At 39.5% G+C, this 15,615-nt stretch overlaps 1 protein-coding gene across 10 annotated transcripts in view; it reads right to left on the reverse strand.

The window, feature by feature from the left end:
• The window catches only part of ARID1B (AT-rich interaction domain 1B), a 402,274-nt gene that overhangs the window by 93,630 nt on the left and 293,029 nt on the right, over nt 1–15,615 (reverse strand). For all 10 annotated transcript variants that reach the window (XM_054022819.1, XM_054022823.1, XM_054022822.1 and 7 more), the window contains one exon: nt 11,764–11,853. In XM_054022819.1, coding sequence (XP_053878794.1) covers nt 11,764–11,853 — 90 coding nt within the window. The remainder of the gene's footprint in view (nt 1–11,763; nt 11,854–15,615) is intronic.

Genomic DNA, 15,615 nt, shown 5'->3' on the forward strand with positions numbered 1-15,615 from the left:
GAGGAAGTTATGATGTGATGGAGCCTGGAGATGCAGAGAGAGCATCTGTGCTACATTATCTTTTGTTCCCAACTGTCTCAGACGAGTTAGAACCATGCCCTTAGAAGTGGGATATCCTGCCCCCTAAGGCCTATTTCTGGAGAGAAATAGGTTGTGTTGCAGTCCCATTGTTGATGTGGACGGGAAGGATTGGATTGGGTCCTGATCTGGATTGCTCTGAGACATGGCCATGCTCCCATGGCTCCATGGACAAGTCCAAACTTGCTTCCAAATATCTGCAGGAAGCCCAAATATCTTAGAAAGGAAATGGGTTCATGATCAAGAAATTAAAGTTCTCACACCAAAAAGAAAAAAATGCATTAATTTTAGGAATCTTATCAACAGTGGCAGGGAACAGCTGGCATACATTCATTTTTCCTTACTTGCACATTTTCCCACAACTGTTCAGCTTCATTTTATAACCAAAACAAAAAAAGAAATACATTTTCTTTCAAACAGTTAGATTTAAGATAAAGGTTTTTTGATTTTTTTTTTTAAAGAAGAGCAGGCGGATTACATTACGGTTACATCTGAGTTGGAATGGGGTGGTCAATAACTAGATTGCATCAGATGTGTCAGTTTGTGTGACAAGTTCGCTTCTTTTAGGAAACTTCTGTAAAACAACAGCATGCTTAGCCTTAAAAAAATCATCATGGAAATGTGCTCATCAAAAAAATGTATTTATGGTAATGGTGGAAAAAATTATATTTTACTAGCCATCAGAATAAGAAATTACTTGCCACAGGAAAATATGCAAGTGGGATTTGGTAAGGGTGAGCTATTTAAAGAGTAGCTGAATAAAGTATATGCTGCTGTATTTTTAAGATATATAGAACTTTTTTATTTACATATTTCTGTTTTAAAAAATAATCTTTTTATTAAGTACACAATCCATAAAGGCTTTAAAGTTGCCTTTGCATTTTGCAGGAAACAAGTGAAATTGTAGCAGATTACCTATTAACAGCTATAAAATTAACTTAAGATAAAATACATTTGTACATTCAAATAAAGCATACATGTGAAGTTTTAAATTGGTACAAATTTAGTAAAATGCAAAAAATAAAACACACAATCTTTGCTATTGACAATGAAAAATTTTCTTTTCCTTCAGAAAGGGCTAGAAAAAGTAAATGACATTTTTACAGTATCCTACACATCACTGATATTTATTTGTGTCTGAAAAATTTATCACAGAGATTTACAATTTTACTTTTTCTCTTCATATGTATGTACATATGTATATAAACATGCTACTAGACACTTCATGAACTAATGCACTCAGACTCACTTAGGCCATGTCTAGACTACAGGCATTACAGCAGCACAGTTATGGCACTGTAGTGCCGTAGTGTAGATGCTTCCTACAGTGAGAGAATAGGTTTTTCCTTTGTTGTAATCCATCTCTCTGACATAGCCATTGACATAGTCATGCCTGCACTGGGGATTACGTTGGAATATCTATGATGCTCAGGGGTGTGAATTTTTCACTTCCCCTGAAAGCCATAGCTACGCTGACCTAACTTTTAAATGTAGACCAGGCCTAATACATATTTGTACAATGCCAACCATCACTATTTATTTACTGAATATGACTACGTTCCAGGGCTATCTATCAAGCACTAATCAATTTCCAAACTGCAGTCCTAGTATGTACTGGGTTCTCCTTTAAAATCTGAGAGGGATTCTTTCAAAGTTTCATATTTGGTTTGGACTCTGGAGAGCCTCCTTCCAGGACATGACACTCAGGGCATGTCTACTCTACAAACTTAAGTCAACCTAACATAGGTCAGCTTACAGCCACTGCAGCAATTACTGCGGTGGTTCTCTACCCTCCTTCTGCCAGTGGTGCACGTCCTAATGAGGAGCGCTTCCATTGACTTCAGAGGGGCGGTGTGGGGGACTTGAGAGCCTGGGCTCTCAGCTCTGTGTAGCTCCCCGCTAAGAGCCCAGCTGCCCCCGCCCCCCCCAGGCTCTCGGCTCCCTGCTCCCCACCAGGAGCACGGCAGCCACCCAATGGAGAGCTCTGTGTGTAGAGCCTGGGCAGCTGTCAGGCTCTGAGCAGGGAGCTGGGAGCCTGGGCGGAAGCCCTACTCAGACGGTAGCCGGGAAGCAGCCGGGCTGGAGCTCCCTTCCTGCCCCAGGGTAACAGCCTGAGCCACGTAAAAGACCATAGTTAGAATCACATTTTGCACATGATTTTGTTTATTTTTCTTACTTGTCCAGGAACAGAGATTTTTATTAAAAGTTAAAAGTAGGGGCCAGGGCGCATGTTGAATGGGGTTCAAAGGAGCTGCTTTCCTAAGGGAGAGAGGAGGCACAAAACCCTTTTTTGTATTTGATCGAATAAACGATTAATAGAGCACTACATACAAACATTTGAGAAGTGGTACCCTCCTCTGAACTGAAGGGTAGCAACATTATAAAATCAATTAGAAACAGAATCAAAAGAGCAATGGTGAAGCCAGTGTGCTCAGTTAATGGCCCCTAAAAAGACATCTTCTTCCACTTCATGAACTATCAATTCCTGTATTCTAAAAAATGCTGGAGGATCTCAAAATTCTATGGGGGAAAAAAATACTCAGGGTTGATGTAAGTTCTGACTCATCGTTCATTCTACAATCAATTCTAAAGCTTTTCTGGGGGCAAAAAAGTTTTATTTCTGCCATACCAACTATGCAGAAATCAAATTTCTACATTCAGCTGTTTCATTAGCTAGCATGAACCTCAACTTCTTCTACAAATGCATCAGGATGCCACTAAAAACATTCAAGGTTCTTTGGGCCACAATAACACACAACATGTTTTCTCTTTGGCACCTTGACAATTTATTTTCATCTTGGCATCTGCTATTATTTGCAGACTGATTGCCTTGTTTCTTTGCACCAGTTCAACAAAAGATGTTTCTTTGCATGTGTGAAATAATAGTCACACAACGCACCACCTTAGCAAAATCATCTCCTACTGCAAAAACAGCGAGAGCTATTGCTCCTCTTCACAAAGAGGCCAAGTTTCTATTTGGGGGGAGGTGGGGATATTGGATCTGTTGCATTTATTTAAAAAAATATATTTTCCTATTATGCTTTAATATCTTACAATATCTTCATTGTTTATTTTTCAGCCAGTTTCTCTTGACAATGCCAGTAGCTTTGGGGAAGATGGAAACTAATGACCTAGCTAAGGCTTTAACCCAGACCCCCTAGTGTTCTACCAGCTGTGCTCTTAGGTTAACTGGCTGACTCTCTCTCAGTTCTTTCTCTGATATTACAAAACCCTGTCTAGGTATGGCATGCAATAATATTTAAATTGCTTCACACCCCCAGCCCTGCTCAGCTACTGCCTAGCCTTGAAATTCATATAATCTATCATTGATAAAGTGGAACCAGGGGAAGGGTCAGACAGATTACCCAGATGGTAGCTTGGGAAGAAAAATCCAACCTTTCCTTATGCAACTGTTGCCTAATGCTCTCTGATGTAAAGTTTAAGTGCAGCACTGAGGGCAGAAAAGCAAAAACATTTGTGGAGTCCTCGACACACTGACAGAGGCAAAGACGACTGTTCATGTGCCCCTTAATACACTATTTCACATGCAAACAATGTATTATTGCAGCACACATGGTACATGATGCCTTTTGCCGTGGTGCTTTGGAAAGTGGGACAACAGTAAACTGCAGTTAGAAAACAAATCCACAATAATTTCACTTGGTAGCATGGCCTGAAAAAAACGAATCTGAGCATCAATGTGAAAAATTCCAAGGAGTCTGTCTGCTTTATACAACTGACGTTTGTCTGTTTTCCCCATAACATGCATACTTATGAAAATAAAAGATGAAAGAGTGGAAGGAAGGGCATTTTTCAGTGTGTTAATCTGTAGGGTCTGCAGGCTTTATGGTTGGAACTTCAGGTCTAAAAAATGTAGTGTTCTGGAGACTCAGGTTCAAATCTCCACTGGATTGCTTAGTGCTTCCTTCTTATGAGGTAAATATACTGAATTCCATGAAGTATGCAGGGTTTTGAGGACAAAACCATAAATATATGTAGTGTGTCCTTTCTGTCTTACATGGACGTAAATGTTATGTGACATTTTTCATAAATGAAAAATTAGCCTCTTCGGCCCCAAAATGTCCCTGTCCTCACACTGTTGTTTCTGGCAGCAGCTCCTCAGTGATAAATGTATATATTGCAGTTTGCAAAGCCATCTGGGATCCTTTAGAATGAAAAGACCTAAATAAATATAAGCTATTATTAAATATATTATTTAGATCTCAGATAACTTATGTATTGACTTAAAAAGAAATAGAGAGCTTAGATTAGCCGTTCATTATTTTTAGGGAGGCCTCGTTAATTAAGGTAACGTAAATACCAAATCTCTTTGAAATTATAATGCTGCTCAATAGGCAGACCAGAGGCAGCTCAGATGTTACAGGCTATGATAGGAAGCTGTCCCAAGGATAGCGATCAGACTCAGTAACTTTACAGTAAGCCTAGTGACAGGAACGACGACTGTCACTTTGTCAAGTTCTTCATCAATGACTGGTTGTGGCTTATTTCACTCCCAGACCCCAGAGGCAGAGAATTCAGAGGCTGTCTAATGAAGTCAGTGGAAACTTTTCTGTAGAGGAGTCTCAGTGTTAGCAACTGTATAAACTCTCTTAGACTAATTCAATTCCCCTCCCCTAACCTCAAAAAAAGAATTCCCAATTTAATTTAAAAGATGAAATAAAGATTCATTCTCAAGTATAACTATATTTAACATCAGCAAGAAAAGAGCAATGACCAGCTGGTAGTGTACAAAATTTATCTGGAGATTTGGATCCAGGTTTTGATTGTACCAGTCTCATTATTTACTCTGAACCCCCACTTCTGTGGTTGTGAAGTTTATGAAAGTGCCTTATTATCTCTCCTAAAACATACTCCAGCCCCTTTCAATTCTTCTTGCAAAAAGACAATACTGCTGTATATTTAGCATCATGCCACAACCGATCAGTTCACTCCATGGCTGAAGCTGGCTGGTAAGGGAAATATGTCTGATATCCAAATCTAATCTGAAGCCCATGCCCATCAATTGCTGAAACTGGCATTTGGATTCTTTAAGAATTAACTTGGTTTGGCATCGTGCATCACTTTAAATATTGTAAAACAAGTAAAGCAACAGTCTCCCTTCAACATTTGCTATGCAACGGGCCAAAGGCCATTCAGACTCTAATGGCTCAAAGCAGAGACTTTGCAACCCAGCTCCTCATATTATTCATATGACTTGCATCTAGGGTGACCAGACAGCAAATATGAAAAATCGGGACAGGTCTATATAAGAAAAAGACCCCAAAATTGGGACTGTCCCTATAAAATCGGGACATCTGGTCACCCTATTTGCATCATTTCAGAAAAAAATGCAATGGTAAAACAAACAGACATACTGATGACAACCTTTCTCCCCTTAAATGTTGTGTGTGAAACGAGTGCTCACGAATGTGACAGTCCTGTCCAGAGTCATATAGAGAGCCAAATTCTTCCCTAATGCAAGCCGGTAAAACCCATGTTCACTTCAACGGGAGTTACACCCGGGCTGAATTTGGTCCTCAAGGAAACCAGATGCAGCACAAGCTTCCCCAACACAATTCTGCCAACAATTTGATCACTTTTATATGTGCTTGTGTCTCCCCTTTGGAAGAAGGGGAAGGAGGAAGAGCGCTGAGACTGTTCAGTAATGGCATTCAAGTTGAGAAAACTGTTTTTATGGGGCATCCTTAAAACGAATAACTGCTTCTAAAAATCTGTAATGGCTTCAGCTAAAATCTGCTCTGTGTCTTACATGAAACACTTCTCTGGTTGTCCAGACCATAATTCACCTAGTAGCAGGTTGCTGGGCATGAAGATTTTTTCCACGTTGGCATGGTGTTCATGCATGTCAGCCTGAGCTAGCTCTGCTGCACTCACCCACTTGGAGAAAGGGGTGAAAGCAGACGGCACCCAAACATACCTGTGGCTTTGCACTCTGGGGCACACCTTGAGCGCCTTCCCTTTTAAGAGCCTGAAACACTTCAGCCTACATCAAGTAAACTTATTACCAAGTCTGATTTAACCTTAAGTGGTGTCATCGTTAACATGGCAAGCAGAAGAATTTTAATGACAGAAATCATTTCATTCTTTGGCTCCTCTGTGCTCTGAGTAGATCCCAAATCCCCAAATGAGAGCAAAAATGTGAGGAGGAGAGGGGGAGCTTTTTAAGATCTAAAAGCAAACTACCATATCTTTTTTGTTGCAATCAGAGTTCTTTGATCTATTTTTTCTTCTTGTTTCTTTCTTTTCGTTTTTTAAAGATGAGGAATAGATTTCAGGGAAAACAGTCTCTACCATCAAATGTCAGTATTAAACCATATCAGGATTTGTGGAGGAAATTTAGGGACAAATTCCCAAACTGGAATCTATGCCATCTGAACAAATAAAAATGTTTATTTTTTATTGTAAGAAATTAAATAATGGTGAAGTTTGTGTAGTGACAGTATATATATGAGGAAAGAAAATAACTTGAAAGAGGATAACAAAAATGTCATGAAATCTAATGAGTAAATTTGCAGTTTATAGTTACAGAAATTCAGTTTGCTGTTTAGTTTTTTGTAGGGAAGCACAAAGAAAACATCAAAATGCCTGCTCACATCCCATCTGTTACTACCTCTTGCTGGATAACATCTCTGCTGCCAAAAAGCCATTTAAATTTACTACATTGCAGCAACTGATAAATATCACTTCTGTGAAGATCTAATACTAAATAAGGACTAGATTTGGAGATAATGCTTACACGCAGCTGTGTCAAACAGATCCAGATTTTGCTCAGCACTACACCTGGATACTATTTGTTACCCATTTTTCTCCTTTGTGATATGATTTAAACAAAATATACTATAGTACCATCCCCCTCCCATGACAGGCTGGAACAGGTAAACAATGTAAAGAAATAAAGCTAGAAGTGGGAAGGATGACAAGAAAGATATTGGGAGGAGGAGAAGAGAAGAGGATGGTTACTGTTCAACAATTTCAGAAGCTCTCACTCTGGGCATCTTCCATGCAGATCTGACAGGCACAGAATGGTGCCATGAAACTGCCTCCAGCAACGGAATACATTTTCCAGCACATCACAGCAACTGCATTGGCATCAATTCTGCTTGCAATCCATGTCCAAACAGAAAAGTTCTCAGTGGTCCTATTTCAGCATATCTCAAGGACTAATTAAATCCTCATTACGATCTTCTAATTATTCCAGTGCTCTGGGATTTCACTGAGCAAGTCCCTGATGGTGCATTAGATGAAAAGGGTTAAATAACCTGTGTTGATTCTGAGACTCCAGATCTATTTCAAGACCTTTAGCATATCATCAGCATTATCATGAATATTTAACTATACACCGCTGTGAAAATTATAAGGGGAAAACAATTAAAGATTTTTTATATATTAATTCTGACCCATATTCATTTGCCCTAATAAATAAGGCTTCTTTAAGTATCCCCATTATGACAGCATATGCTACAGTGGGAGTATGTGGTCATTTATGGTTTCCATTACATTCAGTGGTTCTGAGAAGTTCCCAATTTACTATTTTAATATAAATAAGACTGAAACTTGGCATGCAATTTTTGAACCCAGATGAGCATTTTAAAAAATAATGTACTTAAATAGGAGAAGATGAGTTTTGTGGGCTTTTTTAGGATACAGGAAAGAACTTTTCGTTTGTTCTGAGGTAAAAAAAAGTCAAATTTCGACCTTATTGTAAAATATACTTTTGTATTTGTAAAACAAACTAATAAAATGACCAGGCTACTATAATAAGGGAAGGAGTGTAATCTAATGTTTAGGCCAGGGAATAATTAGGATTTTTAGATTCTATTCCCAGCTCTGGCATTAATTCATGTTGTGACCTTGAACAAGTCACCAAGAAACAGATTGTTAAAAGTATTTAGATGCCTAGCTAACTTCCATTGATTTCAAAGGGCATTAGGAGCATAAAGAGCTTTAAAAATCTATTCCTTAGGCCATATTTTCAAAAAAGTGTTCGTTAATTTTGGATATGTCAGTTTTTGTATGTCCAATCCGAGACACCTAAGGCGTGATGTTCAGAGGTGCTGCATATCCACAATACCTACTGACTTCTACTGAAATACTGGATGCTCAGCACGTCTCAAACTAAAGCACCTAAAAATTGAGGACCTCAGAATTAGTGAATACTTCTGAAAATTTTGACTATAACCTCCAAGTATCTCAGTTTACCTATCTGTAAAAGCAGGTTCAATATTACTTACTTCACCACCATACGGTGGCATTGTGAGGCTTCAATAATTAATGTTTGTAAAATACTTCGAATTAATTGTATGGAAGAGGAGAAAACGACACCAGCGTACAATCTGGAGTAACTCTACTAAAATCAGTGGTATGACTGAAGACTGAATTTGCCCCATCAAGCTAAAAAAAAATATTATAAACTTTGCATCAAAAAGATATGAAACAACCACTTTTGTGTAATTTCTTGTGGCACCATTTATGTAAAACAACTTATTTTGATAAAATCCTTAGAGGTTCCATTGACTGTGTATCAAATCTAAATAACGGAAGGACACCAAATATGAATGGAAGTGAGTAGCATGAACCAAATATTTCCACTGATACTGTACCAGGTCAAAGGAATTATGGACCAGATATGATATGAAAGATTTTCAAAATCATTTGCAAATACAGACAACTTTTTACACTACTGCTAAAAGAAGTAAGAAATAAAAAACATAAAAAGTAATTTGAAGGGCTTGGCAAATCCAAAACCTGTTGAAATTCCTATTACTGTGCACATGAACATAGATTACACACAGACACACATGCAGTACATATAAAAAACAACCTAGTTCCTTGATACTGCACTTCTACAGTATGGGATGTACAGCCTTAGGCTGGCAAACATAAGCAATCCCAGCTGGGTGCTGAGTAACCATGGAAAGAAGGATAAAATACTATCAAACACTTTCAAAATAAAATAACTAAGTGTAAACATAATGGTTCAGTGTGGAGCTTTAGGATTTAGAAGTGCTGTAGCTCATATCCTACCCTGTCAATCAAGCTGCAGTGTATCTGACTAATAATATTTTTTTCAAGTGTTGAGGGTATAGAATTCCATTCAGTAAGCCATTAGAAGCCCTTTGTTCATTCAGTCATTTATCTAAACAAGGAAAGAAAAGTTAGGTGATGTGCTAGAAGGAACAAAAACACCTTATCCTAAATTGGAGGGTCACTCGTTTTTTTTTGCTGGAAATCATTCATATCAGTGAGCCAAGTGTTTAAATTACTGTAACAGATGCCTGCGGATCAGGTGTCTTCAGCGGCAACGATTTTCTGCTCAGTTTTTATCAGTAATTGACAAGCACGTTCCCTTTGAGCCCCACCTTTCCCCCTCCTTTCCCTCTCCAAGTCAGTGGAAATCAGTTCAAGCAAGCAAAGGAATCAACTAATGTAACAGCCTTTTTAAAAGGTGAAGTTTTCCATTTCAAAGGAGCCTCTAATCAATGATAGGGCACAAAAAGGAATGTATGCATGTTTATGTGTGTACTGCATTGCCTTTACAGAAGCTTTGGGGATCATGTTCTGCAAAATCAATATAACCTAGCTGGTTACAAATTTCATATCTGCTGCATGAAACAAATGGACATTTTATACAAGTTGGGTCACATGGATTGTGTATAGCATGCTAGAAGCCTCAATTTATAATCAAACAGAAACAAAGCATGTTGCACATAACATAATGCAAAAGTTATTAAAATACAAATCCCAAAGTTACAGCTTTAAAATATGTTTTTTAAAAATATACCACAAGGTTCAACTTGCATCTGTGAAGAGCCTTTTGTGTGACAGCAGTGGGAAGAAACCTAGGCCAACTCAACCTTGTTTATACATTCTGGTTTCCCCACTGCTGTTTACCAGTTTGGCTTTTTAGTTTTGGCAGCTGTCTTCTCCCTTGTTTCAATTTTGATCCACCCCACGCCACCTTTCCCCGGCCAGGCACTTCAATCACAGAGTACCACCTAATTCCCCTCTAGAAAGGTGATCAAGAGATTGACCCACACAACAAAGTTAGAGCATCCCACTCATCCTTTGCATCATTAACCCATTCTTTGAAGCCTAATAATATATCATAAGATCAGCCATACTGGGTCAGACCAAAGGTCCATCTAGCCCAGTGTCCTGTCTTCCGACAGTGGTCACTGCCAGGTGCCCCGGAGGAAATGAACAGAACGGGTAATCACACCCATTCCCAGCTTCTGGCAAACAGAATATATCCACACTGTAAAGATACATTTTGTTGGGCAGTGCCACATGCTATGCTGAGACACAATCAAGAAACGCACATATCTTTTGAGATGCTTGGGCCTCTGAAGCCCCTGCCTGATGCAATCCCACTGTTTTATGATAGTCCATCACATGCAATATACTGCATTAGTACTGGCTAGTGAAACGGTTCTTTCTCCACCATATGGATCACTCTAAACAATTTTTATGGTGGAACTGAGGCCCGGTGCCAGCAATGGATTGTGTTTAAAGGTGACCTGTAAAGTAAACACGACAACTGAGTTAAGCCCAGAATTATATACTAAATGTTCTCTGCTAATCAGCATCCCATGGAGGAGGCACACTTCAATACAGAAACACTTTTCAACTAACCTTTTCCAACCTCTGTCTGAAATCCTCTTAGTACTTCCTGGACGATATCCCAGAATGCATCATTATGTCCTCACTTATACCATGGGTTTCACTAGCTGCAAACAGACTTCTAGAAGTATTTGTGGAGTCACAGAATGGGATCTGGGATATCTTCAGTACCAAGACTATTGTAGTGGTGGCATTTAACACAATTCTGTCATTATCTCAGATGGCAAGTTGGTTTTATAAAATTGTTGCTAGCACATTTCAACCATAGTGCGGACAGCACCTCTGGTTTCATAGTTATTTTGTTATAATAATTTTATGAAACTGTGATATACTATTATCCTGGGGTGGCGGGGTTATAATACAGATGTAATGAGAAAAAACCCTGTCCACATTGTTGAGTGAACCTCTGCTAGCCAGCAACAGCCCTGCTTGAATGGGGTTGTTGCTAGGGAACTTTTCACTACACTGTGAACAGGATCCAACACTTTTTGCAGGTAAGGGATGGACGGGTTGGGATCCTGAACCACTCAACCCTACCAGCTTGTTTCCCCCTCCTCCTTTTCAATGTAAAGGGATTTTAAATTTCTTTCTAGAGTTAGGCTGTAGACCAGCCGTGGCCTACATCCAAAGACAGGGGATACATCAGAGTTTTGCTAAAGTGAGAAAACTGTGGTCTATAAAGCAGATAATATTTCTATTCTACAGAGATCAAATTCCAAGTTAGATATTTATAATTAAAGTTTATTTTATTTGGATTCTGAAGAACATGAAGACTTTGCAGCAGAATCCTTTTACAATTACTGCTATTTACAGTATTTTGAAAAAGGCTTGCATCCAACTGTGTTTTGGTAAATCTCTCTATTCACTTACTCTTCCCACAAGAGAATTAAGAACCCCACACAGTCTATTTAAATGAAGGTTGTCATTATTCTACTGAGAGAAATGAACTTGGAGAAATTCCACCACGCTGATGAACTTCTGAGAACAAAGGGTATATCTGGTAAACTAATAAATAAATAAATAAATAAATAAATTCTAACAAACCTCGATCTTGGGGCATTGGTGACTGGCTCAAGGCAGGATGGGAGCTGGATTCTGATTGACTACTAGGAGGCTGAGGTGGCATTTGACTACCTGCAACACACAGAGAGAAAATTTAAAAAACAGACTTTCCATTAACGGTGCAATATGTAAAACCAAAACCCGTTACATTTTTTTTAAACCACTGAACATCACAGAATGTACCAATTGTATACATTAAAGACACAGCTCAGCAGGTCTAGCTTTTTTCACAACTTTTTTTTTTGTTGTAACCCAAGGAGGAAGTGTGCATAAACATATTTAGCAACAGGCATGCCGAAATGTTCAATTTTGTATTGAGCGAGTTCCCAACCTCACTGACATGATCCAATTTACAGCTGTAAATCTCCTGACACATATTTCTGTTAGAGAATTTAACAAAATCCAAGTCTGCTGAACAATAGGGCTCACCCTGCCGAGTTTAAACTGGCCTCCAGCCAAGCAGACATGGACTGCTGCCAACAATATAACCAATGAAAAATCCAGTCAATACAGAAAAGACTAATAACATCAGTTTAAAAAAATATTTCAATGAATCGGTGGACTTAATATATTTGAATGTCCAAGTGTAATGCAGAAATAAAAAACGAAAGCATGCACATGCTGTGAAAGCGTGGTGTATGTGAGATCAGATAGAGATGGGGTATACTGTTATTCAAAAGAAAGGCAAAAATTTACTCTTATTAAGAAAATAGCATGGTATCTTTCATATACACAAAGAGCAGATATGACCCAATTTTAAGTTCATGTTAAAAAACAACAGCACCCTCACAGCCAGTAAACTGCATACATCACAGTTTATCTGTCCTGCAAGGTTAAAGAGCAGACAGCACTGTCAACATTTTCACCTGTTATTCCAAGGAGACCAGACTTTCAAACCAATGAGGCTTAAAGCACTAGAGCTTTCCTCCTTCAACACTATTACACAGCAAAGCAGGGACTTACTGTCATGGGCGGCGGGTATAATAGGCCAGGGGAGGTTAAATCTCCCCTGGCGCAGCCGCCACCAACCCACCACTGGATGCCTGGGCCATGGTGGCCCCGCCTGCACTCTGCCTCTTCCCCTCCCTGCTCCGGCCCCTTCCCCAAGGGCCCTATCACCTGCTGCTGCTTGGTGAGTCCCTCCTCTCTTCCAGTCCACTCCCCCTCTCCGGAGGTCCCTGCAGCTCGCAGCATCCCTCCTCACCCCCACGCCCCTGCAAGGGAGGGGGTGGAGGAGAGGAGAGACATGGGGAGCAGTGGGTGGGGTTGGGGGCTCGCTGGGGAGGGGGTGGAGGAGAGGAGACACACAGTGGGCTGTGAGGATCTTGCTGGGGAGCAAGGGAAGGACAGGAGGGATGCGCTGTGTGGTGGCGCCAAGCGGAAAGGGGGTGAAGTGAGGAAGGGGATGGGGTCTGGGGTAGAGCGGGGGTGGAGTGTGGGTGGGGATGCAGGTGGAAGAGATGGGACAGGCAGCTCCCCTCTCCCAGGGGAAGCTTCACCCTGCCCAGGCTTATTCTACTGATGAATAACACTAGTGAGCCACTTCCCTGGGATGTATCTCAACCCTCAACACAGTGCTAAGCATGTAGGATCAAGCACCAACTCTTGTGCTGCTGTAAAATGGTGACAGTTTCACACCAACCAATCAAATTGCCACAGCCTAAGGAGAAAGGAGAGCAAGTCTCAGGTGTGTCTTGGGACTTTCATTCACCGCTGATTTTGAGATGTGGCTGCTCCTGACAGCCAAAGCAGCTGGAGGACCAGCTCAGATTAGGCAATAAAAATATATTTTAGGTGGTCAGACATTGCAGTGATGAGTGTGGTATAAACAGTAGCAGAGAGATTTAAACTCTTCCTCATCAAAATGAACAGATTATTTTCAGACTGATTTCCTTTTTAAAAAAATAGCAAGAATAAAGAACACGTCAAATAGATTTGTGCATGCAGAATGCCATTTTCTCTTGCTTAGCTACCACCCCTTTTTACTGGTTGAGGGGAAAATCCAGGGGTTATTTCTGTAGCCATAAGGATTTGTCCCAAAGAGTATCTGTAAGGATTGCTCTTTCTGTAGAATTATGAACTATCCAAATGTTATGGGCAAATAGGGTGACCAGATGTCCCGATTTTATTGAGACAGTCTTGATTTTTGGGTCTTTTTCTTATATAGGCTCCTATTACTCTCCACCCCTTGTCCCGATTTTTCACACTTGCTGTCTAGTCACCCTATGGGCAAATCACAGAAGGCAAGTGAAGTGCTATGTATTCTTTCTCCTCCATCTGCACTGTGTCAGAGAAACTAGCCACAATTACAACAGCTGATTTTAAAAGATACATTAGATTTATATGCAATACAAAGAAACAAACTATAATTTTTAAAGTAAAATATAAAAGTTACCTTGCTATTTGAATGGAAAGTATTTGCACTAAAACTCATAGTATGCTGTACTATGATGGGATATGACAACTGCCTCATTTCTGCACTTCGCAAGAGTATGCAAATGGAAGTCTAGAGGCAGAGTTCTTTCTCCAAAAGACCAAACATGGCACTACTATGAAATATTCAGTGCCTGGGGCCTTGGATCCTCAGCCCAGTTAGGAACTCTAAAGCATATGAGAACAAAATACTGACTTATTTTTTTATGTCACTCAGGAAAGGACTGTAGCAAGACAGTAAGTGCCTACATTATAATGAACACTTCTGCATGACAGAAAGGATTCAGTGACTCAAGACTGTAAATAAACAGTAATTCCATGTTAACACAGGGCACTACCACTTATACTGTGTATGCCTGAGGCACTGCTATCAGACAGAATATTTCAAGTAAACCTAAAACATGTTTTATCAAAACCATCTATGACTTTATAAGTTACTAAAAGAGGCAGGGGTACTGCTGGTTGCATTGTACAGCCCCAAGATGGGAATTCCTTTAGGGTCAGGGATAGAAATTCCTTTGGGAGCTGTTAAAAATCAAATAGAAGATCTATGCTGTGTAGTTTATTTTGCATCCATTTACGATGAGCTTGTAAAATCTTTCTAACACTCTAATTTTTAACGCTGAGAATAATGTCAATTGTCAAGGAAGAACCTTATCCTGCATATACAGTCATGCAAGCACAGCATGGCGAAATCAAACTTTAGAACTGTGCGTATGTAAATTAGGCACTACAGATATCAATTTCATCTGCCTCCTCTAGAAATGTGAAGTCAGGAGTTTCTCAAATAAAATGATGGGTACCTGTAACCATTTGCACAAGTATTTATTTATTTACAAAGGGGGTACTTTGAAAATCTCCCCCTTATTTAATAAAAGCTTTAGAACAAAATTTGGCTAACTCACAAGCGAAAATTATTTCTGTAAAGAACGAGCAGATCAACACTGCGAGCCTTGAAGAAAGATTAGCTCAACTGGTGCTGCTGTAGATTATTCACATGGTGAAATTCAACAAACTACAAAATTATAAGTTAGACCAAAAGCAACAAAAGGAGAAAAATGCTAAGATCGCCATTTAACCCTTAAGTGGTGACCCACAAGTGGAAAAGAGTTGGTGCTTTTTTGGTTTCTTTCAGATATATAAAGATGACCTGCAAGGTTGCTTGTTTCTTTAAAAAGGTTTATTCTTTTTCTTTCTTTGATCATTGTTTTTATTATTATTTGCGTCGTGGTGGCATGTACGAGCCCCAGTCATGGAGCGGGACCCCATTGTGCTAGGGGCTGTACAAACACAGAATAAAAAAGATGGTCCCTTCCTCAAAGAGTTTACAATCTAAATACCCTAGGAATTAAAGTGTAATTAATTGAGAACTGATTTATATTCAAATGGGTTAAAACTCTG

This window comes from Malaclemys terrapin, chromosome 3 (genome assembly GCF_027887155.1).
Source record: "Malaclemys terrapin pileata isolate rMalTer1 chromosome 3, rMalTer1.hap1, whole genome shotgun sequence".
Lineage (NCBI taxonomy): Eukaryota > Metazoa > Chordata > Testudines > Emydidae > Malaclemys > Malaclemys terrapin.